Source organism: Taeniopygia guttata, chromosome 15 (genome assembly GCF_048771995.1).
Source record: "Taeniopygia guttata chromosome 15, bTaeGut7.mat, whole genome shotgun sequence".
Taxonomy (NCBI): Eukaryota; Metazoa; Chordata; class Aves; order Passeriformes; family Estrildidae; genus Taeniopygia; species Taeniopygia guttata.
This window is the reverse complement of record NC_133040.1, coordinates 2,941,601-2,966,735: the sequence shown is the minus strand read 5'-3', so window position 1 is coordinate 2,966,735 and position 25,135 is coordinate 2,941,601. Positions and strand designations below refer to the sequence as shown.

Sequence of the window (25,135 nt, the reverse complement as noted above, 5' to 3'; positions counted from 1 at the left end):
TGGGGACTCTTGTCTCTCATCCCAAAGCAGGGAATTAGCCCTCAGCACACCGCCTGTGACTTTTGATTATTATATCTGCAACCATCTTTTTGTCAGTAATGCAGTTTTGTAAATAGAAAACCCCAACTAACAGTGGTTAACAGTGGCTGTTCCATACACAGACTTTAAATTCTGGCATTTGCAGAGGCAGCACGTGGTCAGTACAGCCCAGGGGAATTCCTGTCTGTGTTTGGAGTGTGATGGTTTCATGTTGTCAGGTGTTAACAGTGCCAAAGAATTGCTGAGACAAAAGCTGACATGTGGGAGGGCCCCAGCAGTGTCCATATCTCAGAGTTCACCTGAGGCTTTGTTCCATTTCTGTATTGTGTGTGTAAGATGAGAACACTGATCCATGTAGAGGCTTTTTTGGGAACAGTTTATATTGTCTTTAAAGCATTGATCAGGCAGATACTTGGAATGCACTACTTAAGGTCCAAGTCAATTTCTTCTAGTCAGAGTAGTTCAGTGAATATGGTCTTATTCCTGCATCTGAACAAGCGAATTATCTTGGGAACTCACTGAAGGGTGAAACCTTAATTATCAGGGAAGGCTGTGACAAGGTTGGACCTGGGTTAAAATGATGATTGTTACCAGATTTTCCTGCAATTCTCTAAGAACAGCTGGGCCTACACTGTGCTGCTCTAGTCCTTTAGTATGTTATTAAAGCTTCCTGGCTTCTCTTATTGAGTTAGATGCACTTTGGCACCAATATGTATTTTGTATGAGTGCCTTATGTGTTTAAAAGGCAGAGTTTTTCCAAGATCCTGCCTGGAGGGAATGAATCCAACTGACTCAATGCTTTTAAATCACATCCTTATAGGAGAGGAAATTCACCCTTTGGTTACATTATGGAAGAGAAACATTTTAACTGTAATCACTCCTACAGGAAGAGTTTAAGGGTAATGCAGTTTGCAGTGTGACCCTGGGTTTGGATGGAAAAGCAGCCCTGACAAATAACCCCTTTTATACACCTGATGCAGCTTCTTTGTAGCTACAATTCTGGATATAAAGCTCCCATGTGAGAACAAAACCCAAGTGAAAACAAATGGGGCTTGCTGTGAAGCTGTGCCAGCCACCGTGTCACATCTTCCTTGGTGGCTGAGAACGGCCAGGGCTGTTCTGCTCTCCTGTTGGAGAGGCTCCAACTCAGCTTTACCAAGGGATACCCTTGTAAAGCTTTCTGACTTTGGTCTTAATCCCATGTTCAACAAATGTTTGCAGCAAAGTTCACGTGAATTCCTGTTAGATCAATTTGTCAGTACACACAACACTGATGGAGGGGTTAATTGTGAACCTTTCTAATACAATTAATTATTGATAAGTGTTTGATAGGCTGAGGTTTTTAAAAAAAGACAGAACATTATGAATAAAACAAAAAGGGTTCATGTCTTTTATCATAGGAATATCTTGGTAATTTGGGCAATAACTCCTAGTGGAGAATTCCACACTTCCTAACTTTTCTCCATTTTTCTGCTTGTGACCTGCAATATGGATGTGAAACTGTTGCCAAATAACTTTTCAGGAGAAATTGATCTAGAGCAAGTGAGGAAGGGAGCTCTGGTGTTGAAGGTCTCATGTAATCGTGTACCTTTTACATCCAGACAACAACAGAGGGCAATAGATCTCTAGAAAAGATCGCGGCTGCAGGAGGGTTTCCAGTCGATCACGGTGATGGCGATTTCGGCAGCTCTTTGCACGGCCTCACTGGGATCATCCAGACACCTCTGAAATGTGTCCCTGTGATCCAGCAGTGTCTGGCGGCCCTCTGGCAGCTCAGCCAGCAGGGTGAGGGTTTTGATTGCATTCAAACGCGCTTTGCTGGTTTCCTCAGCAACCAGCGTCAGTAAAGGTGGAATGGCTTCAGCATCCATGGCTGAGGATCTCCCTGTAGGGAAACAAACTGGCTTTGAAACGTGGAATGACATCTAATCATCATCCTTTTGGACTGACACGTTCCATTCCCTGCCTGGCTATGGCTCAGAACAGCCCTGGAGATGCAGTGCACAGAGGTAGAACATGCTCTTTTTTCAGAGACTAAGGTTGGCTCCCAGCTGTTTATTTTTAAGGAAAAAGATTTTTCATGGTTAACTTTATCTGCCTTGCACATTAGTATTTAATTTGCAACAAATTATCCAAAATTACATGAGGCATTAAATGATAGAATAAACTGTTTTGGAGGGGGGTGAGGAGTGGAGTTTGCTAGATGCCCTTAAGAGCATCCTCCAGTCTTTTATTTTTAAAAACACTTCAAAGACCGAGATTCACTTCTGAGTTGTCTTTGGAAGCCCGAGGAAGGCTTGCAGAGGAGGACTGTAACACAACTGCTGTTATTGAGTCTTTTATGTCTAATTACTCATTCATCACACTGGAAATTTAGCAGTTAGTATTTACTGTGTCATGTAAGTTACTTGGGAGAGCTACAGACCTTATTAATATTCATTGCTCTCCCAGCTGTGAGAGAGGAGCTGCCTCTAATCCCAGAATGTTTCCAGATAGCAGCGCTCCTCTACTGAGCACTGTGCAGCTCCAGCTTTCTGGATCTCTGTGTGGTCTGGACTTGAGTAGAAAATGTTCCCCCTCTGCAGGGAAATTATGCAGGTGAGGTAGATAAATAACTTCTTGACCTACTTAGGGGAATGAAATGTGAAATATCCTGTCCCCCCTAGGCACTGTGACGAAGCAACAATAGTTGCTAAAGACAGTTATAAAGAAATGACGCACTCTTAGAGTTTCTAGACATGTCAGAAACTGAAGACTTGGGGAGTAGGGAGGGCAAATGTTTTGTTACTTAGTTGCCCTAGAATTGGATTTCCAGGAGGTACCCCAACAGAATTGCCTCTGTTTCTCACCCTGAGGTGTAACAAGAGCAAACATCAGCGCTCCCGTTGAGCTAACTTGAACTTCGGGCTGTGTGTCTTCCAGCAGGCTCACCAGCACAGGAATCACCTCTTCTTTGCACACCTCGATTTTCCCCTCGGCATGAGAACTGTGGAGAGAAGATGGCTGAGTCCTTGAACTGAGCCTGCTGCCCATGCAGCCCCCTTGGCCACCATCCCGGTGCCACCAGCACTGTCACACGCTGCTGTGCCCCGTCCCGGTGCCACCAGCACTGTCACACGCTGCTGTGCCCCGTCCCAGTGCCACCAGCACTGTCACACGCTGCTGTGCCCTGTCCCGGTGCCACCAGCACTGTCACACGCTGCTGTGCCCTGTCCCGGTGCCACCAGCACTGTCACACGCTGCTGTTGCTGGTCCTAATTGCAACGGAGCTACAAACCTGGCTGGTGAAGCTTCTAGACATGTAAAAACCTGCTAAACCAGAGGACTAAAATGAATTCTTCTCCCAGTTCACTTTTCTCTCTTTCCAGCCTCTCTAATGAGGAGAATATTTAATGTGGCCCAGCCATTGCAGGGACCTAGAACATAGCTCATATCCATATTTCAGTTGCATTTTGCTTTCTTTCCATGACTCATGTTAATGATACTCTTTTCCTCTAATACCTCTCTTTATTATAGGGCATGAGGAAATGTGTAGTGCCAGTGATACATAAACTACATCAACTGCAGACTCTAAATTAGACATTTGTTGAAAACTTATTATATTTTCTGATTGCAGTACAGTGGACTTAAGTTATTCCTTTCATCCATTCTCTGATACACAAATTTAATATCAAGATTGCTTTTTCTGATCCATCACTAATGTATGTCGCAGCCTGTGGCAGAAAACTATTTCTGTTTTCAATCACAGTGAAAGTTTCCAGGGATCTCTAATTTTCTGAGAGAGAGCACTTTTCCAAAAACATAAGGGAGATTCTCCCTACCTCCATAGTGGTCAGAATCCTGTTTCTACAAGATTTTTCATGTAAGAATTTTTTCCTAGCAGTGCTGTACCAGGAAAAAATCCTGATTCCATTGCCAATACTGAAAACAAACAGAAGGAGAAGGAATGACTGATCAGCATCTGCTTTCTTCAGTGATTTATAGCAGTTAGGAATTTTTAAAGCTCCATGTGTCCCATTTTGTTTTACCCATGTGTGCATTCAGGCTGAGAGTGCTTTACATATGAAATGTGGCAGCTTCAGTGTGTAATGGAACACAGTTGTAAATGAATGGCATTTATTTACTCCTGAATTAGTTCTGAATTTACTCCTGAATTTACTCCTGAAAGAATTAGTTCTTTCTTAGACTAAAGCATTAGAGATGTTTCTTTACCTGATTTCTAAGAGGACCCAGGCTGCTTTGCTCCTGATGGCTGTGGAGGGGTGTGAGAGCTTTTCCTTCAGCACAGGAACAGCACCAGCTGCCAGGGCTTCAGAAACCTCCACGCGGAGACAGTTGGAGAGGGTACCAAGGATGAGCTCTTGGATCTCATCCAACTCTGTCTGCATCTTCAGGACCAGTGGGGGAATCAAACCAGCCTGCAGGACACCACCAGCCCCTGCAGAGTGTACAGGAAGGAATGTGGTTGAGAGTTGAGTGCTGTTACTATTGCTACCTGCACCTGGAATTTCTTCAAAGGGTCAAAATACATGTGGGAACTCATTTCCTTACACAGAAGTGGGACTGAGAGATGGAAACTACTCCAACACTCCCCTGTTATAAATGTCATCTCAGCATTGCTTCTTTGGGAAGCTTCCCCAAAACTCCTCTAAAGAAATCAATACCAGGTAATAACCAACATGAAAATAGCTTTGATGTTCCCAGTTTCTCTGTAATATTTCTCCCAAAATTATCCCTGAAAGGAAAATACAGGAATTTTATATACATTACAAAGTTACTTCTATGCAGCCTTTCTAACTGTTCTCAACATGAACAGATACTAAGAGAGGCAGAGATGTTGGCCTTTAGAGCTTGTTCTTTTATTCTCCATGGTGGTTTCTGGTGGGGGGAAGTCAAGATTTTGGGAACTGTCAACTTCCTTACATATTTCTTTGTAGTAGTTCTGTCAAAGCAAAAATATAAATTCTGAACTTTCCAGCAGTCAGTACTCTTGCACTGGCTCCTAAAATATAACATCAAAGGCAGAGGATCATAAATTGCCCTGCAAGTGATGTCTTTGCTATGAGCAAGAGTCTGATTTGTACCATTTCTCACCCTTTACTAAGTCAACACTGCAACAGCAATGCCAGGGGAAAGCAGAATGTACTGTCCACGAGTAACTATGTGAAAACAAAATTCTCCAGCTTGTCTTGTTGCTAAGACTGATTCTTTAGTTGCTATGAGAAATGTGGCTCCTTTCAAAGTGATTCATATATGGTTAGATAAGGAAGCTTTGTGGATAAGAGTCATCAAGGTATTTTCAAATGAATCTCCACAGCAGAGACAAGAGGGAAAGACATTTTAATGACCCTTGGTAGTGCATAAGAGAAATCCCTCACCTTGATAACTGGGTGAAAACCAGGATTCTAATCTAGAGGTTATTCTGTTGTACATATTTCTGAGGCTTTGCTAATACTGAATAACTTCTTATGGTACTGACTTATTAGGATCCACATTACAATACCAAAGCAAAGAAATGCCTTGGGGTGATATTACAGCTCTACTACCTGTGCTAAATTTGGAGGTCAGTTTCTGTGAGAATTCAAATAAATAAGGAAAATCAGTTGCAAGATAATTCACGTTGAAGGCTAAGAGCATTTTACAAACAAGGATTTCTCCTTGTGCCAGAAAGGTAAAGCAGGAAAGGAAAGTGAAACAATGTTCTTTGAAGCTGTGGCTCTGTGTGTCACTACACAGGGGAGTTGGTGCTTTCACTGTGAAAAAAGCCCAACCAACCCTATATTGTTCCCTGGAGGAACAAAAGAAATTTGTCAAAGAGTAGCTCCAGCCCATTTACACTGTCCCTGCAGAAGGATGTGATGAAGGACACCTGCACTATTGCTCTGCAAAGGACTCTGTTGGAGGGTCCCTGGGAAGGAGGCCCAGCTCGTCCATGACCAGCATCAACCCTCTTGAGAAGGATTGCTGGGGTTTGGATTATACATTAAAGGTATAGAAAGGTTTTGGCAGGTTAGACAACAGCAGAAATATATCTGGGAATTCCCCATGCCTTATGGAATGCCAGGCAGTAGGGAACCCACTAGTGAACTGCTCCCAGGGAAGCAGACTAAAGCAGTTAAACCATATTCAGAATTCCTTTAGCCACACTTCCCATCAGACTTTTGAAATGTCCTGTGAAATACAAGATTTTTCAAATGCAACTTTTAAAACTCCTCCCAAAATTTTTAATGAAAAGAAACTGTATGGCCTGAGTGCATGAAACTGGGATCCCCAGACTGCTCCCAGTCACCATATGCACTTCTAAGTTCTGGGTGGAAATCAGTACAGAATCTCAGTTTGGAAGGTACAGTTTCAGAGGAAGAGCAATAAATCAGATGTGACAGACTTAGGCTCACACTGCCTGTTGCAAACCCCTGTGTGTAGCCTTAACTCACGTGGATCCCAGTGTGCCTTGCACAGTCCATAAGCAAACCCTTTTTGCACAGACACACTCGAACACTCTGGTTTGAGCCCAGAGAAACCACTGCTTGATTTAACTTAACTTTCCTTCTGTCTGCAACAACTGCTGCTGTAGCATTCCCTCTACCTCCCTCGTGCTGGGAGATGTACTCAGCTCTTTCCTGGTTTTTGTACTTGCTTTCAAATACTTACTAGCCATGTTTTAACCCATCATGTTAAGTTACGTTTTCACTTTGCTGCAATTCCCTCTTTTTCAGGACTTCCTTCCTAAGTTCTCTCAATTCTCTTGATCACTTCATCATCATACAGCCAGGAAGTATAACCAGCATTCAGGTTTCACTTTTTTCTGACTGGGTGTTTCAATTATCCTTAATGTATTCCACCAATACATTCATCCAGCCAGGGCTGCTTTCACTGGCCCTTGGCTTTATTCCTTCCAGTTAATGTTTATTGACTTTCTTTGCCTCAGTCATCCCTCATTCATTGCACTTCATGTCTTCTTTTGGTGCTGGCCTTTACTGTGGCGCTGCAGTCCTGGGTGTGAAACCCAACAAAGCCACTCTGTGTCTGTGCCCATAAGCTGCTGAGATAATGTACCATGTTGTCTAGAGCAGCTTTGATTTTGTGCAGTCATTAAGCAGGATTTATTCTGGGGCTACTGGTAGTCATTTTGTCTGAACACTTGGGATGTTCTAATGTTTTTTTTAAATTGATTTTGTTTTATCAGGCTGGGTCTCTGTAGCAGGAGCTTTTTTGTCTACTGTTTTTGTCAAGCTGTCTGACCTCAAAAACTGTCATGCTGCTAGAGGGAGCTTCCCAGATATAAATATAGAAAAAAAGATTAATTGTTTGACCTTGTCAAAAGTCTCAGTGTGGTGAAGAGAAAGAGGGTGGAGAGGAAAGGCCATCAACAACAACAAAAAGAGACTACCTAACACTGAGACTGAGATTTCCAAGTGGAAATTCGTCATGGTTTTCCCAAGGGAACCACAGGTTGAAAGGTCTGGAGAGGGAAAGGGAGGAGACAAAATCAGTGGCAAGTTGTTTGGGAGTCACTTGTAAATGAGAGAGGTCTCAGATCCTTGGATCTTAGTGGGTGAGCAATAAGAGGGGAAGGTAAGCTGGAGTTTCGGGTAGTCCTGTACTGAAAAATACAGTGGCGTCCTCAGGATATCAACTTTTTCATTAAAATATTGCCTTTTCAAAGGGGTTGGTCTGTTGCAGAGAGTGTTCTAGTTGCCCTGGGCCCAGTGAAGTAGTTAGGAAAAATGTTTTCAAAATGCAAATAGTTGCATTTGCAGCTGCATAGTTAACATCATTATTGATCTGTTTTTCTGAGAACTTGTAATCTTCCCTTGGGCTGCTTTTTATCTGAGCACTCATCTCTTCCTTCTCATAACTGTCTGGCCACTCTCATCCTCCCTTTCCTGATTTTTTTTTTCAAATCGGCCCAAAGAGGAGTTGCCATTTATTCTGTTCTCTCGGTATGGCTGCAGGGCATGTAAACAAGTTAAATTTAGTAGAAGATGAAGGAGTTATTTACAGTATATAAGAATGGTGTTTTATTTTGGTTTTCAATTAAATAAATCAAATCATATTGCAAATCCTTTTCCTTAAAAACGCTGGTTTTCAACTTAAAATTATCTGGTCTGAAGCATGTGCCTTATGCATAGTCACAAAGTGATAACTGGTGTAATAGAAAATAGAAAAATAATATGGAAACACAGATTCTCTGGAATATGAATCTTTGTTGGCACCTTGCATGTCTCTCTGCGTTGGTCACACAAGTATTTGAAATGCTCAGTAAAGGCATTTGTGCTTAGGAAGGGGCACACAAGAAAAGCAAAGCAGAGCCATGGGAAGGGAATCTGCTGCCTGGCATCACAGCCAGCTGGCACAGCCCTGGGGGAGCTCACTGACTGAGGAGCCAAGTGATCCTGACTACACTCCTAGAGCAGCAGCTCTCTTGCTTGCCCTACAATCATTTATCACTATTGCAGAGGGAAGAAAGGGTTCATTACCCTTGTGAGCCACCATACATCATAGACATGGCTAACAGTGCTCAGGTGATGCTTCCTTGGTGCCAAGAGTGATATTTTGAGTGGCAAGATGAGCACAGGGGATGCTGCCCCTGCACACCTTCCTTAATGACTCCTTGCTCACTACTGTTTAAATGGAAAAATATATAATTTATTCTGGGAAGATGTCTGAGTCACCTGTCACAAGAGCAGAGTTTATGAACCTTGTAGTAGCTTACTTAATGTTAAGATTCAGCATTTTGATTCTCAGTGCTTCCAGCATTATGGCTGTGTCAGGGAGAAGACTGAATATAATACCAGAAATACTATAAAACTGGGCTGAACTTTCTGGTGAGTTTGGAGCAGGAGGCAGACCACATTCAATGAACTACAGCTCACCTGCCTAGAACCCATCAGCTTCACCAAGACTCCTACCTGAAGAGGATAATTCTCTTGACCTCTTTGAAAATATTAATATTTTGCTCTTCTTTGCAAGAATAGTTCTCTGTCTCTCCATGACAATTTAACAGGAACAAACAGCAGTGTCCCAAAGGATGGCTGTGTCTAGAGACAGAGGCTATTTCTTATCTGAAAGGACTGAGGGGTGGGAAGTCTCTGTTTACATGAACTAAATAGCTACTGGGATATTAAGAGAACTGAGGAAAACACTGCAGAGATTGGATCAGACTAGAAATAGTAAACAATTCTGTATCAAACCATTTCAAATGGAAGCATTGGCTGGAGGCATTTATCTTATGAGGGCCCTAGGGATTCACCTGGTACAAAATCACCACCTCAACAGTAGTATCTGCCAGATCTTCATTAAAAATACAAGAGCTTTATAAAACTTTATAAGCTTTATAAAAGCACTATGTGATCTGCTTCTGAAGCCACTGAGAATTTTTCCAATACTCAGGATTTTGGGATGCTGTCTGAATGAAAGACATGACAGAAATTAAGGTTATAAAAATATTAAAAAGTCAGCAGTACCCTGCAGGAACACATAATGTGGCTGCCTCTGGGGATGATTTAAAAACCCAAAATGTTTCCAGCATTAATAAGGAACAGGAAAGATTGGTCTGATAAACAAGAGGTTCCTAAGCCTCAGTACATAATGAAAGAGATTCCTGCATATCTTGTTTTTGTTTTTAAAAACTTTGCTTTTGAGTGTGGGCAATTGTAATATCAAAGCACCACTGAAAATTTAACATATAAACTACATCTGATATATCTGCATTAGTTTCTCTGGTATAATTTATAAATCACAGAAATAGGTTACTTAAAAAAAATGTCATTTTGATAGTAATTAAGACTGGCTGTGACCACCTGCTTGAAAGGAGTGGGTTTAATTATTTAAATCATTCATGGCCAATGAAAAGAGGAATAATATCTAAAGAATTAAAAAATTTTAGTCTACAGAATGTATTTTATCATCTCTCTAAAAAACTCTGGGGATAAATTAGATAGAATAGACTTGTGTTTCACATAGAAATTTTCTAAAATAAGAAGTAAACCCTGGGTTCTGTTTTTGTACAAGAACTATCTACAGTCCAAGATCAATAACTGACCCAGACAAGTCCCCTCATTCTGACTGAGGGCAGTGTCAGACCCTTCAGTGGGAAATCCCCCAAAACACAACGGTGGAAATAATGAAATGTGCTGTCTGCTGTGATAGTGCACAATCCAGCAACTGTGGATTGCTGCTCATTCATATGGAATCTGAAGGCAGTCTCTACATTGAAAGCCACTTTTCCTTCTTTTACTGAAACTCTCTTGACTTGTTATCATATACAAGAAAGCAAACAATCAAAATGAAGGTGAAATAGTTTTTCTTCCTAGCTCAAGTTGTTGATAGTCTGCCTGTAAGTTGCAGGATAAGCTGTGCTATTTTTTTAGGGGTTTTATTTAGCCCTTCTGTACTCCAGGTGCTTGCACCTCCCTTTTAAGTAAATTTCTATAAGTTTTCTAAATTTGTAACTTCATCTATAGACACGCTCAGAGTCATCCTTGGTACTCAAATGTGTGAATGCATGTGCACACACACACAGCATGCATTTCACTGATCTTCCATGAAGATTGATCACACAAATTGGGAAATTGCTTGGATTTTATTTCTCTGACAAAATATCTTTATCATTTTCTAAAAATAATAAAAATAAAAGAAAAATTTGTAAGAGTTCACCCAGAGATTTGGGATTTTTTTTTTTCTTGCTCTTTTAGATGAAGAAGGAAATGTCACCCTGAAATTTATTAATTTCCTCTGCAGGGAAGACTTTGCCAAAATACATGGAGGAAGGAAAACAATCTGACATGTGCACTACTTGTGCCAAAGTCCTCAGATCAATAACTGTAGAGAAAATTAAAGCCTTAAGATAACTACTCCCAAAAAGCTGAGCCTCAGCCACTCCCATTTTAGATTTTCAAAGTCAGAATTTGTCCTTTTTTATTGCTGGTCAGTAATGGACATGTGAAGTTCTAAAATGAGACTAAGAGGGACCAGTGCAGCCTTTAACCACAAGAGACTCTTGAATTTCAGCTTCACAAGTACCCACTGTGGCATACAGCATTCACAGAAGGCAGAAAACATTCTGAAGAGAACCTGGATTGGCACATCCACAAACGCTGTCTTAAATCTTGGATTTTGTACTCTATACCAAGCACGTACATCAAATGTTTCCAGTTCCTGTAGCAAGTTTCAGTCACAGAAAAACTGATGCTGTAAGGTGAACGTGACATTATCAGTTTGACAAACATTCATATGGTTATTACTTCCATTGTGGCAATTTTTAGAGATTCCTGTGGAGAAAGGTCTGCCTTGTCACAGAGGTTTGTAAAGATGTGTGAGAACTCATTTCCTCCAGAGATGATTGTCTGGTTTGCTGAGGTGGAAGGAGTGGATGGGGAGGAGGGGGGCAAACATTTGTTTCAGGCAAGTCAGTTGAACATCTGAGAAACTATTCAGAGCCATTTTACACTAATCAAGAGTTTGAAACTTTAAAGTCCAACAGTCTTACAAGCCCCTAATGTGAGAGCAATACACAATTGCAGGTTTTCAGAACTTCTGCTGAGAAAATAGGTTGAAAGAAAAAGAAATATTTCCTCTTTCAGGGCAGAATGCCAAATAATTAAAGCAAAATGAATGAAGTTCAAGAAACAGTTTTCTCAACCATTCTTAATTTCTGTACCTGGAAGTTATACCTCTGCAATTAGAATTTTGCATTACAAAAAGGCATTACACAGTCAAGTGACCATTGGAACATCTTGGTTTTCTTTAAGGTTCACCTTCTGTAACCAGCGAATTAACCCCACAACTTCTCAGGCATTAAAGAACAGTTTTTTCAGTTTTGTTCCTCAGGAGAAATATGTCATTAACATGGTGAAAGTATTCTCTGAACCTCCATAATACAATTAAATGGCAAACCATCAGAAACAGAGGTATATAAATGAGAACATTTCCTATAGAGTTTTGATTATGCTACTGTCAAACATTAAAAATGAGAGGCTTAAACAACCAAATATCTAGAATTAATTATGTGTCAGAATCTGAAGAATTTTGTCCTGAAAATTAACATAAGCTTGCTTTGAAGATATGAATCATTGCACAGACTGAAAACTGAACAGACTGAAAGACTGCAAATACTGGTAGAAGAAAACAGGAAGAAATTAATGGGAACATGAATTCAGTCTCATTGTGTAAACACTTATTTTTTGCAATTTCTCCATTGTTAGAAGGGTGAGAGATATGTTACATGATGTTACATGTTTTATGATGTTATATGTTATATCATGTTATTTTAAAAATAACCTGATAGAAATTTCAAAGAAGGAACTGGACAAATTGTAATGCTGGCAAATCCACTGCTTCTCTTTGCTGGTCAGGCCTGCTGGCAAAGCTGCAATAAGACAATTTTATCCTACAGTTCACACTGCTTCCACTGATGCCAAGATGAGCACAACTGACTGGTGAGAACTGATAAAACCTCCTGAAAAGAAGAATATACTACTACAGGTGGGTGAAATCCTTTTCTGCTTCAGATGCTCTGGTTTGGTAATTTTGTTTGAAATGAGAGCAGAAGAAGCACATCTTGATTGGAGCCACAGGCCCAGATGGCTGCACGACATGAGTGGAGCTGGGTGAAAAAGCAGATTGAGCCTTCCCTCTCCACTCAGACCTGCTACTTTGCAGATTCCATGTTTTCCATGGGAAGACATGTTCTTAAGGAAAACTGCTTTCTGTACTCAATGAAAATTGCCTTCTGTTTAGACTGAGGCTCTACAGTAGTGCTTTCCAGTGTCTTTTAGCCTATATTTTATTTCAAGCAGTGAAAAATGCAAAAACCCTAATTGAATACAAGCCTGCCAAGGTGTGAGCTGCTTTCAGGATGATTTGTTTTTTTAAAGTACCTCCCCCTCCCCCCGCCCCCCCCCCCCCCAGTAAATGTTTGGCACAGCAGCAAAATGAAGCTGTTATTTAACCTGAACTAAAATATTAAGTCTAGCTTCTGTAAACATGCCAGATTAAGCATAGGCACTTCAACAGTACTACTGATGTGCTTATCTATTAGAACATTATATACAGAGGATTCAAAACACTGTTAAACAGAAACAGAGAACACATTTTGTGTGTCTACTTTGTACTCTCTGTAAGTGGGTAGGTAGATAGATAGGAAGCTCTCAGAGTTTATGGAGATGCAAAACCACTTGTGGGCCTGACGTTGAATAAGTGGATAAGTGTGTAAACCAATTAGTCCTGACTGCAATATTGCAAATTTTTAAAGAACTGGACTGGCATTTGAAGTCCTCATAGTAAAGCTACCTGGATGGTCCCAGTTCTTCTTCCATAGCTTCCCAGAATTACCTTTGTGTTCACAAAAAAAAAAAATTGACCCCCTTTTTCTTTTTTTAACTACCAAATAATTTCTGTTAATCAGACACAAGGAGGATATAGAACAGATAAATAACAGTGCCTGATGAAATTGTAGTTATATCTTGTGGTTCTTACATGAAGTAGAATTATGATGCTTAAAATACACAAGAAAATGTGAAGTCCAATTATAACATTTTTTTCTAAGTATCTATTAGATTATATATAATCCTTCTGAGGGTCCAATTTGGTACTTTGTCATCTGGTAAGAACATAAATGGCAAAACTAAATATATTTGAAATCAATAAATTTCTTTTTGTTCTTTGTTATTACAAACAATTTTAAAACCCCACTAAATGCCTACCGATGTCCTCAAGTGGGAGAGACCTACTTTCAAGCCACTTTTCAGTGAATATATTTTATCATTCTTATGAAGTGGAAAACCCCCAACCAGGAAGATTGCAGGAGGGAAGAGGCTACCCTAAGAACAACCAACAACATGTTGCTCAGACCACTTTAACAGAAGATCTGAAGCTGGTACAATTTGTTTTAAAAAATTCCTGGCACTCTTTAATTGCATCTCCTGGGACTAATTCCCAAAGATCTCTGTATTTTGATCTCAAGTGATTTTTTCTCTTCAGCCTTCATGGATCCTTTGTTGTATACTTTAGGAAGTGATCCCCAATTTGGGTGAGTATTTGAGGTGGTTTTTTTTTTTTTTAAATTTTTATTTTTATATATATAACATAATAATGCAGCCTTGAAGGACAGGCTCTTTACAAAGAACTATGTTCCTTTATCTTATTTCACAGTATCACTGTAGCTTTCTTCCCATGGAGGCTCTGAAGGAATAGGAATGCATGGATCCATCCCAAAGCTTAGGATAAGCAAGGACTGCTGTGGAAAGTTTCCTGCACAGGAAAGCCAAGGTATCTCCAGGGCTCTGGGAGAGCAGCTCTCCTCCAGCTGCTGGATTTAATGTTTGTTTTTCTCAACTTGGCTTCAGTAGCAACTGCTGATGCAGCAGCTAAAACAATGAGCTGCAAACACAGTAGGGATATAATAGAACTGTGAAGGGAGCGATGTAAAGTACTCAACATTTGTAGGGTTTGGTTGTTGTTTTGTTTTTAAAGAAGTTCTTTTTTAGTTGATTGTGATATTAGATGTAATGCATTGTCTGGGTTCACATTCTCAAATAAATCTCATGATTTGCTCTTATAGGAGGAGTAAACTGCTGATATTAAGCAAAACCCTCAGTTACCTGATGGGTGAGAGAAGATAAAAGGGTGAAATCCTGGTAGAAAGTGAATTTTCCTCCTAAATGATGAAGCCAAATGAGGTCAGGCAGATACCACCTGATAGAAGGTGCATTCATGATTTTTTCCCCACCATCTCACAGTCACTGATACAAAGCAACAATATATCAGATAGATATAAATACCAGGTCCCAATCATCTGTTCATGATGCTATTTTAAACTCTTCCACGTGAGAAAAATGGTTAAAAATAAAAATACAGCTCTTTTATTTTCTGTTAAATGTTCTGTTCAGTTCTTCATGCTGAGAGAATCACAGACCTGTCTATAAATATCTAACCCAGATCTACAATTGCTTGTTAAAAAGAGAGTGTTTGGTAGAAGATTGAATGAAATACACTATATCTTTTATTATATTTTTATTACAGACCAGATGTGGCCTCTGTCATTTGGAGATGTATATTCACCAAGAACACTGCATGTGTGCATATAAATATTTTCATGTTGTCATGGTATAATAAAGGGAAATTGATTAGAAAAATCCCTATGGGATTTTCCACTTAAGGGCACATTTTTGTTTTAGCACTATTGTCTTCAAAATAAACATGTATGAATGTATCTATTTTGATTGATCCAGCAGAAAGCAGCTGTAAACAGGCAAGGCTTTGGCTTTTGGTTCATGAATAGCCCTGGCAAGTTGAGTGAAACTTGTGCAGCCAACAAGCCCAGGAGGTTGTGTCTTGGATGCTGCACCTTCAAACGCTGCTCCCTTCAAACTCAAGCCTGCTCTGGCGGGGAAAAATGGTCACCTCGCTGACATAGAAGAGGAAATGGAAATCCAGTCAGATTGCACAGGCCCCTAAAATTACTCTTTATATTTCCACACAAACTATTCACTCTCTACAGTTATTTCTGTGTATTCAGTCTACCTGTTTACAGACCACAACATTCAGAGTCCTGGGCTAAGGACCTGGATTTCTGTGCTGTTTGACTTTGGCATTTAATCACCTGTCCAGGCTATTTGGAGACTTATTTCTCTTTACATTCCCGTGGGAGCTTAGCTACATGTAATGCAATCAATACATGCTGAAAGGCCCTAATTGAGGATTTCTGGATGCAGGACAAGGAAAGACTGAAGAAAACTTAGACATATCTGCTGAGGTATTTTTCAGTCATCTTGGTTTTTAACTCTGCCATTAATCAACAGCAAGCTCCCATATGGTAGTGTTGAAATAACAGCTCCTAAACTTCTCAGACTTGTCTCATTACTCAGGTACTGCATGTTTGTAATTCCTTCACTGCCAGCATTTGATCTATACTCTGGTGCCTCCCTCAAAGCTGGAGGAAAGCAGGTGTTCTGTTCTAGCAATGGAAAATGCCTAAAGCTGCTCTCTCTGTAGACAGCATGCGAATGATGATCGTCCTAGCCAGGATGATGGTGGTTGGTGCTTTATTTCTGCCACAGTTGGTTAGTGTGTGGAAGATGCCTTTTCTCACATATCAAGTACTATGCTAAAGATACATGTAATGTGACAGTTTCTATAGTAACTACTTTATGGAATTGCAGATTAAACCTGTACACCTTGTTATTGTTCTTTTATCCTATTATCTAGACTACTCAGTTACCACAGATACTTTTTTTATTCTATTCCCTTGCCAACATAACTATACCAGGGATTTATGCATTTGCAACTAGAGAGTATATATTAAAAATAAAACACTTAGAAGTTTAAATTGACCACTATCTGATCTTATAAACTGAGATGTTTGTGCATGTATATTGAAAGCTAAAATTTCAAAACAAGACTGTAGAAATATTTTTATTAAAGCAGGTCAAAATTATGATTTGAATATTATTGTTTTGCTGGGAGAACAAAGCAAGTTATGTATTTGACATTTATTTTCTAACAAATTTTACTTGAACAAATTTGCCTAGATGTACTGGCAAACTTCTAATATGAATGACATCTAAGATTCCTTATTATAGGAAAATTTTCTCAATATGGTATACTGATTTAAACATGAAATTATTTCATTATTATAATTTGTCAATGCTACAGCTCTGCTGATAATATCAGTACTGGAAGTGATATCATTTACAGGAATCAGATGCTTTCTGCTTTGTATTATGTTAGCCTTATTGTGGGAAAAAATGCCTGCATCCCGTCTGCATGTGACAGTCTCTGTTGCTATCTCCGGCAGAAGTGTATCAGTTACAAATCAAGCTTATAAAATCAGCAGTGTAGGGAGAAATCAGCTACTTGATCAGGGCTGCAGATTCAACAATGCAACTAGTACTGTAGCCAAAAGGAAAAAGACACTAGGAAAAATGTAAAATATGAATGGGGTAAATCCATTAATGAGATAAAAAGAAAACGATACTCATCGTTAATTAAAGAAAAAAAAAAAAGCTGTAGTAAATTACACATACACAAATGCAAAAGGCAGAAGGGGAAAATCAGAAAAAAATATCCGCCCAGTACTGAGAGCAACTGAGTGATGGTAGAAGTGGAAAGCAAACAGTAGATAAATTCCGTGTAACTAAAGAAACTGTTTTTTCTCCCTTTACCCTTGACCGTATCCTTCCAACACGTATGTGACTGGTTGCGGAATCAAGCCTAAAACTCCTGCCGCTGCCAGAGCCGGGCACTGCTGTGCTGCAGCGAACATGGACCCGCGGAGCGGCCCCGGGTGCGGATGCAGTTGTGCAGCGGCAGAGCCCGTGGCACGTCTGTACCCGCACATTATGTAACGCGCGAGTGCAGCGGAGCGTAGAGCCGCGGAAGAGGCACAAACCCCTCGCCAACACCCATCTCCTCTGCGCCGCGGCGGGGCGGGGGCTGCGGGGGCTGCGGGGGCTGCGGGCCCGGCCGCCCCCCGGGCGGGAGCCGGAGCCGGAGCCGGAGCGGAGCCGCCCGCCGGCCGCGCCGCCCCGCCCGCGGTACCCCCGCCCGCGGTACCCCCGCCGTTGGCGTGGAAACGGGCTGGCGGCTCCGGCTCCTCCTCCAGCGCCAGCCCCGCGCTCCCCCTGCCCGGCTCCCCGGCGAGAGCGCGGAGCACCTCCCTGTCTCCCGCGGGGGGCCGCCGGACAAGTGCTCCGCGGCCGCCTTTAGAGCAGCCCGGCTTTTTACGGTTGTGTTTTCTAGGGAGAAGATGGGAAAGGGCAGGTTCGTGCTCCTGCTGGGGCTGCGGGGCTAGTCCCTGCAGTCGCGGTGTGTCTGCTCGGCAAATCACAGATGCTGATGTGAAAAAGGGCCAAAGCAGAGGAGAGGCGTCAGTGGATGAGGCTGTTTGTACTGATGGATTGAGGAGGTGGAGGCTGCCTGCCTGGTGCTGGAGAGGTGAGTGCAATATTCCGCATTTCCTTCTCTCTTAAATCAGTTCAGTGATCAACATTTCCAAAATAAAAAGGAACTAATATAGCAAGAAGAAAAAAAATGTTATTTTGAAACAATAAGCTATGCTTCTGCTGGATAAAAAACACGAGTGTCACAGTGAGGTAGGGACATTTCGCTGTGTGTAGACAAAAAATAGTAAGGGGAGGCAGGCTGCTGATACAGTGAAAATGACCTTCTCAAGGGATACTGGCCTTCTATTAGCTACTGCTTCAGCTTGGGCCCTTCTTCTAAAAATTAAGTGGTCTCCCATTCCTAGCCTGAATCGTAACCCATTAATAGCCAATACCTGAGTCTTAATAAGATCCGTTGCGTTCCCTTAATGATTCAGAAAGATAATCCGTTTGATTCTGCCTGTTGGGAGAAGAACCTCCACGCTATGTAGCACCTCCTCCCAGGGAAATGCAGCCTGGATAACATTCTATCAGAAAAGACTCCTGCTGCCAAATTTCCGTAATAAGTCCTCCTGGTAGCAGTCTCATCTGCTCATTGGAAGGCTGTGTGGCTCTGCAGAGCCTGGGTGCGTTCCCTCTCCGTGTGTGACCATGCATGTAAAGGAATGAGGAGGGTTTATATTAATCTGCACCTGTGGACGGCTCCCATCTGCACTTGTGAACCACAAGTTTTTTGGTATCTTTGCATTTGCATTTTGCGTGAGCACTTAATACACAAAACCCCCAAGCCTTCAATGTTAGCTGAGAGAGCTGCAGACAAATAGATGTCAGTTTAATTTCTGCTCATAGAACTGATCTGATCTGCTTTTGGCTGTTTCACAGTAGAAGACGTTTAATGTGTGTTCTTGCAGTATTTATTCTGCAAGATACTGACCTATCTCAACATCTTCCTGGGAAGATTTGAGAAAAAAATCCCTCCATAATTTCCTTATAATTGTTTATATCCATTTTCTGATAGCCTCACACCCACAAATTGATTTTTATTTGGGCTCAGTATTTCGCGCCATTGTGGGTCACACCCTTTGGGTGGCCATCAACATTTCATCCATAAAGGTTACAACAGCAGGTCAGGTGCTGTGAATACCTACTTGTGGATCACAAAGGGGCAAAAAATGAGTGTGTATTTTGGACTTAAGGGAAATTTTGTCTGACTTTATGGATATAGACATTGGAAGTACGAGCTGATGCCTTAGGAGCTGTTATAGGCAGAAATCCTCACTTTTCTTCAACAGGCACAGATTTGACAGCTGAACAGACACAGCTCTGCAGAACAGAGAGTGTTTTGCCATTAACTTGGCTGTCTCCATCAAATCATTTGTTTGGAAGCTATCATGCAAAAAGCTCAGATCCCTGCCCTTGGATTAAGGACATTATAGGAGGAGAGGCCTATATATATAGAAGGATGAAGATCTAGTCTTAAAGAAGCCAGCGACAGGTGTAATCAAAATAAAACCTCTTAGTTATAAGGCATATTTATGAGAAAAACTCATGCTATCTTTTCTTACCAAAGCACTGATTGCATTTTCAGAGAAGAAACCCCTCCTGTGTACATATGTATGCTTATAAGGAAGAAAAGCTGATTAATTCTGTGCAAGGCATAGAATTTCACTCTGACAATGAACCTTACAGAGAGGAATAAACTCCGCATGCTACGTAAAGAATGCTACACCTCTGGCTGAGATTATGTGCTTGTCACTTCACAGGCCAATGGTGATAAGAGTTGAATAAGTCTTCTGAAGATACTACCTAGAATTTTGTAAGCCTCCAGGACAGTTTAATGTTTCAGTTGCAGACCTTGGGTTTGAATTTAGTGTCGGCAATCTAAAAATAACCAGCCAGGTAGCTCTGAAGGACTGAAGTGAAAGTGTTCTGGTTGTCTCAGTTCTGACTATGCACTGATGGAACAAGGTATGTTAAATTTTAAGAAGTGTAGCTAGAAACAGAAATTTGTCCCTTCTTAAGCAATCTACCTGCTAAGTGGCAGGGAAGGGGATAAGGATAACAGAAAATTCAGTAGGTAATAAAAGCTCAAATCCTTAAATGGTGAAGTCAGCTCTTCCTCTGAAGCTTAAGCAGATAAGGATTTTGACAGCAGCCTTGGTTGATACACAGGGGTGAGGCAATATAGGGAACGATGCTTTATTCTCTCTCCCCCTCCATTAATTAAAGGGAAATACTGCCAATTCTTTTGGGTTAAATCACAGTAATCCCACTTATTTCAGATGAGATTCTTCAGATTTATGTAACTGAAAATGAGAGTTGAATCTGACTATTTCTGCTAAAGTTTTGCTTTCACAGGAGTCACTGGAAGTTTTGTCATTTATTTCAGCTGGAGAGAGCCCAGGACACACAGTTTCACTGATCAGGCTCTCCCTTGCCTTTAGGAACAGCAATGTTGAACAGTTTTTTAGCTGGTTTATGTGAGGTCACAGGCTCAATGACAAATTCAGTAAGTTTCTACTTGCATCACAAACTAATTCATAAATTACCAGTTACTTGAATCATGCTTTTTTGCTGAGAAAATGGGAGTGTTATGAGTGTTATTCCCATGTTAAGGTAGACAGTACTCACCCTCAGCAGTAATAGTTTCTACACAAGCAACTATTTTCTTTTTCCTAAGAGAAAACTTATTCAAAGGCCCTTAAAAATCATAATCTTGGCCTATGTGCATAAAATCATATTTACACTTAACAGAATTGTCCTATTTTTATTTAAAAAGAAGGCTAAATTTTGTTCTTTGTGATCCCCAAAGTATCCAGAATAAATCCACATCCATTACTAGTTACAACAGATTTCCTTCACTTACTTGAGAGGATGATATGACTTAAATTTTGTATGTTATACTCAAAGTTCACATTTTTATTAAACTTTCCAGAACTCAAGAGTGGTGATTAGGAAGTCCAAATTTCAACTATTATATTGATGGAAGAATAATCCCAAGAAACACTATACTGTTCCAAAGCAACCATAATCGATCCTCTTTGCAAAGTTCCCTGGCAATTTAAGGTATGTGGAACAGACAAGATGACAGAGAAGGGCTAAATACAGTTTGATTTGTTCTGTTATTGAATCAGGAGTTGATATATATTAACAATTTAAGTTGTTTTAACTTTCAAGTGGAATCAAGGACAGAATTTAACCCTTGACATGAAGGTTACAGAGAAAATACTCTTCTCTGAACTGTTGCTTTTCTTTCACTCTGAAGGGCACTGGTGGAGTTGGATGGAAGGAACAGACTGGTGATGGGGCCATCTCTTCCATTCAACCCAGACTTCAAACATTGCCTACTATTAAATAAATTTAAACTCACAACTAACAAAACACATGACAAAAATTCAAAAAACAACAACTCTATACGTTGGGGTTTTTTAACTTTTTCAGCTCAGAGCATTTTCTGTGGTTCAGCAGGAGCTTGAGTCTCCTCAGAATCCCATTTTATTATTTCGTATTGGACACCCAGTAAATCATTAGGGAACATGGTTTTACCCAACAAATCCTATTTGCCTTTTGTTTTCTCTTTAAACCCCTTATACCAGCGAGTTGTTTCTTCTCTGGATTCCTGAGCCATCACATCAAAAACACAAATGTGATAACTTCCACATGATTCTACATTGCAGAAATAACCTGCTGAATTACCAGGCAACACCTTGGCCAACAGAAAAACTCAAAGAGGCAAATAGAAAAATTCTAAGTATTTGTTTTGCTCACACATCAAGAATAAAGACTGGAAAGTAAATAATGATTTCATAGGAATTACAATTGGTTAATCTGTTATTTTTACAGTGGATTTATTAAGTAGTAATTGCCTGGACTTGGCAATTGGAAGGAATTATTCTCATCACATTCAGACGTCCATAACATGGATATGTACATACGGAGTAGCTGTTAAGCTGTTCCCTTTTAGCTGGTGGAAGAAAAAGAGATTTCTCCATTGGAGTTACCCAGACTAGTTTCTGACTACCATGTTAGCGTGAGATTGAGCTGACCTCTGGAAATGACAGCTCCTCTCCACTGCCTCTGAGGGAAGCACTGAGTGAGTAGCTCTGAGGTAGCCACCTACATGCAGATGCTAAATCTGCACAGATGAATCCCACTCTTGCTGTCTATAATGTAATGTTTAACCAAGATTTACTAGTTAATGATGAAGATATTTTCACGGTTCACCATAAATATTTGTAAGTCATAATGCAGTACCCATTCCCTACCTACTAGCCCTGTTTCCTTGATAGTGACTGGGCTGGCATTGTCTTCCTCCTCCGAGTATCTCAAAAACGGTGTTGGTCATGGCACTGGAAATGCTTCACTGGAACAGCACCAGTAATCCAAATCTTTTATCATTTCCTCCTGGTGACTCTGGCAGTATTCTAGCATATGTTCCCAGTGCGTTTTTACTGATTTTCTGTGTCTGCTTTCTGTGTTTCCAAACCCTGCCCAGACAATGTGGAATAAGCACCTTTATCTTCATAAACCGCACGAATTCAAATACAATTAGGCAGCATAGCAAGTGTTGATGTACAAATACAGTTGACACAGTTGTGTTGTGGAAGGAAACAACACAGTGGAGCTGAATTGATTACAGTTCAGTGTCATGGCACAGTAACAAAAGCCCAGCTGGATGTTTAGCTCTGAGAGGGCTTGCTGTTCAGAGGGGGCATGCACCTGGTTTTTATATTCCTTTCTTTAAAATAGAAAAGTGTGTATGATTCAAAAGGATACTTACCTACCAGCTAAGGGAACATCTTTCTGAAGATAATACAATTTGAGCTATTAGGTTGGATTTTTCAAGTAAAGAGTTTTGTCTCTGAATATTAACAGCTCAAGTAATATAATCCAAATATTGGAATGTGTTAACAAAATATGATTTCTTTTGGATGTATAGTATCTATTTATACATATATATGCATTAGAATTTGTTTTTTTGTTTGTATGTCTTATGAGGAAAGAAAGACTAGGATACTGGTTGTAGCCCTCTCTAGTGTTTATGTTACAGGACAGGATTCAAACCAATACTACCAGAAATATTTTTTTATATCATTTAAAGCACTTAAATTAAGGTGTATGATGCTAACCAAGTCCATTACAAGCTAAAATTTTCCAGAATTAACACCATTGCACTAGAGCATCTCTCGATACTGCCAGCAAGTTGATTGTTACAACAGGGCCTTGGCAAGAAGATTTTGTCTCAAGATGCCTTTCTGTGCCTGACCTTTTAAATTTGGCAGAGTTCAGGGTACCACAGCAGAAGCCATTTTGTGATGGGAAGATCTTCATATATTCTTATCATTGCTGAGAATCTATTGAGCTTCCATATTATATTGCTCAGTAATGGCAGAACCTCACCTTAATCAGTAATTTCAGAGACATGTTTTTAATCTCTTTTTCAATCCATCTATGTCCATGAACAGATAAACTCACCTTAATTTGTAATTCAGTGACATTTATACAGGTATTTAAAATTCTATGGCTAGCCTACTCCAAATTTGAACAATTGTTCTATTATATTGTTTCTGTTCCCTGACTAGATGTGCAATAAGTCCTCTGATTATGTTTCATACTGTGAATGTTCCTGAAAGCAAATCTGAACTTTGCCTCATAGCTGTGACTACACAGGTGTGTCAAGTTTGCTTTTTGCGTGTGTGCTTACAAAAAGCAACAGAATACTGAGGACTTTATGTAATTTTTTTTATGTTACAGGAACAAATTTTTGGCTAGTAGGTTCAAGGGATCAACAATTGTTTTCAATGTGGCAAGACTTGAGGCTGATGTGCAGTTCAGTATTGTATCAGAACAATATTATTTGCTGTCACAGGTCAAGTAAATATACAATGGTCTAAACAAATTAAAGTATCAGGTAGTATCAGGAAGAGGTAGGAATCAGTGACTTTTAACACTGCAGACTACAATTCTCCCTTTTTCAAGAGAGGCCTGATTGTACCCTGCAGTCCCGAACGGTGCAAATTCTAGATAACAGAAGTTAAAACATCTATAAAGTAATAACAGTAATAACCTACCATATAGACAAAGAACTGAATTATTGGATCTCTTACAGTCCTGTTCTCTGTCAGCACATGTGGGTTATAAACTAAAATTAAATGTTTACAGAGGATATTCAGAGGATATTACTGTGGTCTGTGACAAGAAAAACCTCACTCTTTGCTGTATCCATGGCATAGCAATTCTGCCCTTTTCCCACTTCTGCAGTCAAGGAAACCAAGAACAGCCACTGATACTGTGGCCTCTTGGGATCATACTTGGAAACTGTTCTAATTCACACTGCCACTTAGGTAGCCCCAACCTGGCTCAACAATAAAGGCTGGATCACGAAAATTCCTTTCTCCCTCAGATGAAGACTAGAAATGTTTGAGTTTCTCTGTATTTTTGATTACTTTATGTTGCTTTTCTAGTTGTGTCTTCTGATACTGGAAAGTAATGAACACCAAGTAGAAAATACCAAAATATTGTAATTCAGAAATCATTTAGACAGAATTGATCTGGAAGAAATGGGTGATGCCCATTATAGTAAAAGTGTGCTTTGACGGGGAGATTGGGCACACAGGCATGTGAAACTCTGGGACTACCTTTAAATATTGTAGATTTAATTACCAAGTGATGGGAGAACTTCTCAGTGAGCAGGACAATTATAGTCTCTAGGTAGTTTCATTCAGTATCTTCTTTGTGGTGTTGGATACCTCCAGTGACAGGAGCCTGTAAGTCATCAAAGCTTATCTATACAACTGTAGCTTTGGATTCTGGATACATTATGTTTTCATTATTAACCTGTGAAGAATTATTCACAGACCTCATTGAAAGTTTACATAAACAAGTCAATTAAAGAAAATAGTAAAGTATTTGTTTTAAAGGAGACCAGATGGAATGCTGTCTATCTATGCAGCACTGTTCTTACTCAGCTGTGAGATATGGAGTGCAAATGGAATTTCTTAGACATGGTGTTTATGATGTCTTTATCTATGTTGCAAAGATTTATAGTTGATGGAGGTATGTTAACAATACATCAGTTTCATTGTTTACCTGATGTCTGCATCTTATTATCAGAATTATAGATTCCATAATTTCTAAGATGTAATTTAAAAGGATACGTTTTTTTTCTGAGTTAGGTAGTTACAAAATACATAGAAAATACTATTTTTCAC

At 40.1% G+C, this 25,135-nt stretch overlaps 2 protein-coding genes across 5 annotated transcripts in view; one reads left to right on the top strand and one right to left on the bottom strand.

Moving 5' to 3' along the window:
- Positions 1–1,406: 1,406 nt before the first annotated feature.
- The window catches only part of RSPH14 (radial spoke head 14 homolog), a 72,228-nt gene continuing 48,499 nt past the window's right edge, over positions 1,407–25,135 (bottom strand). For all 3 annotated transcript variants that reach the window (XM_041719312.2, XM_072936123.1, XM_072936124.1), the window contains 3 exons: positions 4,252–4,477; positions 2,889–3,025; positions 1,407–1,924 (listed from right to left, as the gene is read on the bottom strand). In XM_041719312.2, coding sequence (XP_041575246.2) covers positions 1,665–1,924; positions 2,889–3,025; positions 4,252–4,477 — 623 coding nt within the window. In that variant the 3' untranslated portion in view covers positions 1,407–1,664. The remainder of the gene's footprint in view (positions 1,925–2,888; positions 3,026–4,251; positions 4,478–25,135) is intronic.
- Positions 17,512–25,135, top strand: part of GNAZ (G protein subunit alpha z) — a 49,499-nt gene continuing 41,875 nt past the window's right edge. The window contains exons 1-2 of one of the 2 annotated variants that reach the window (XM_030285687.4): positions 17,512–17,976; positions 20,860–20,990. The gene's annotated coding sequence lies outside the window, so the exon portion shown is untranslated. The remainder of the gene's footprint in view (positions 17,977–20,859; positions 20,991–25,135) is intronic. The other variant, XM_002199838.7, reaches the window with a different exon arrangement.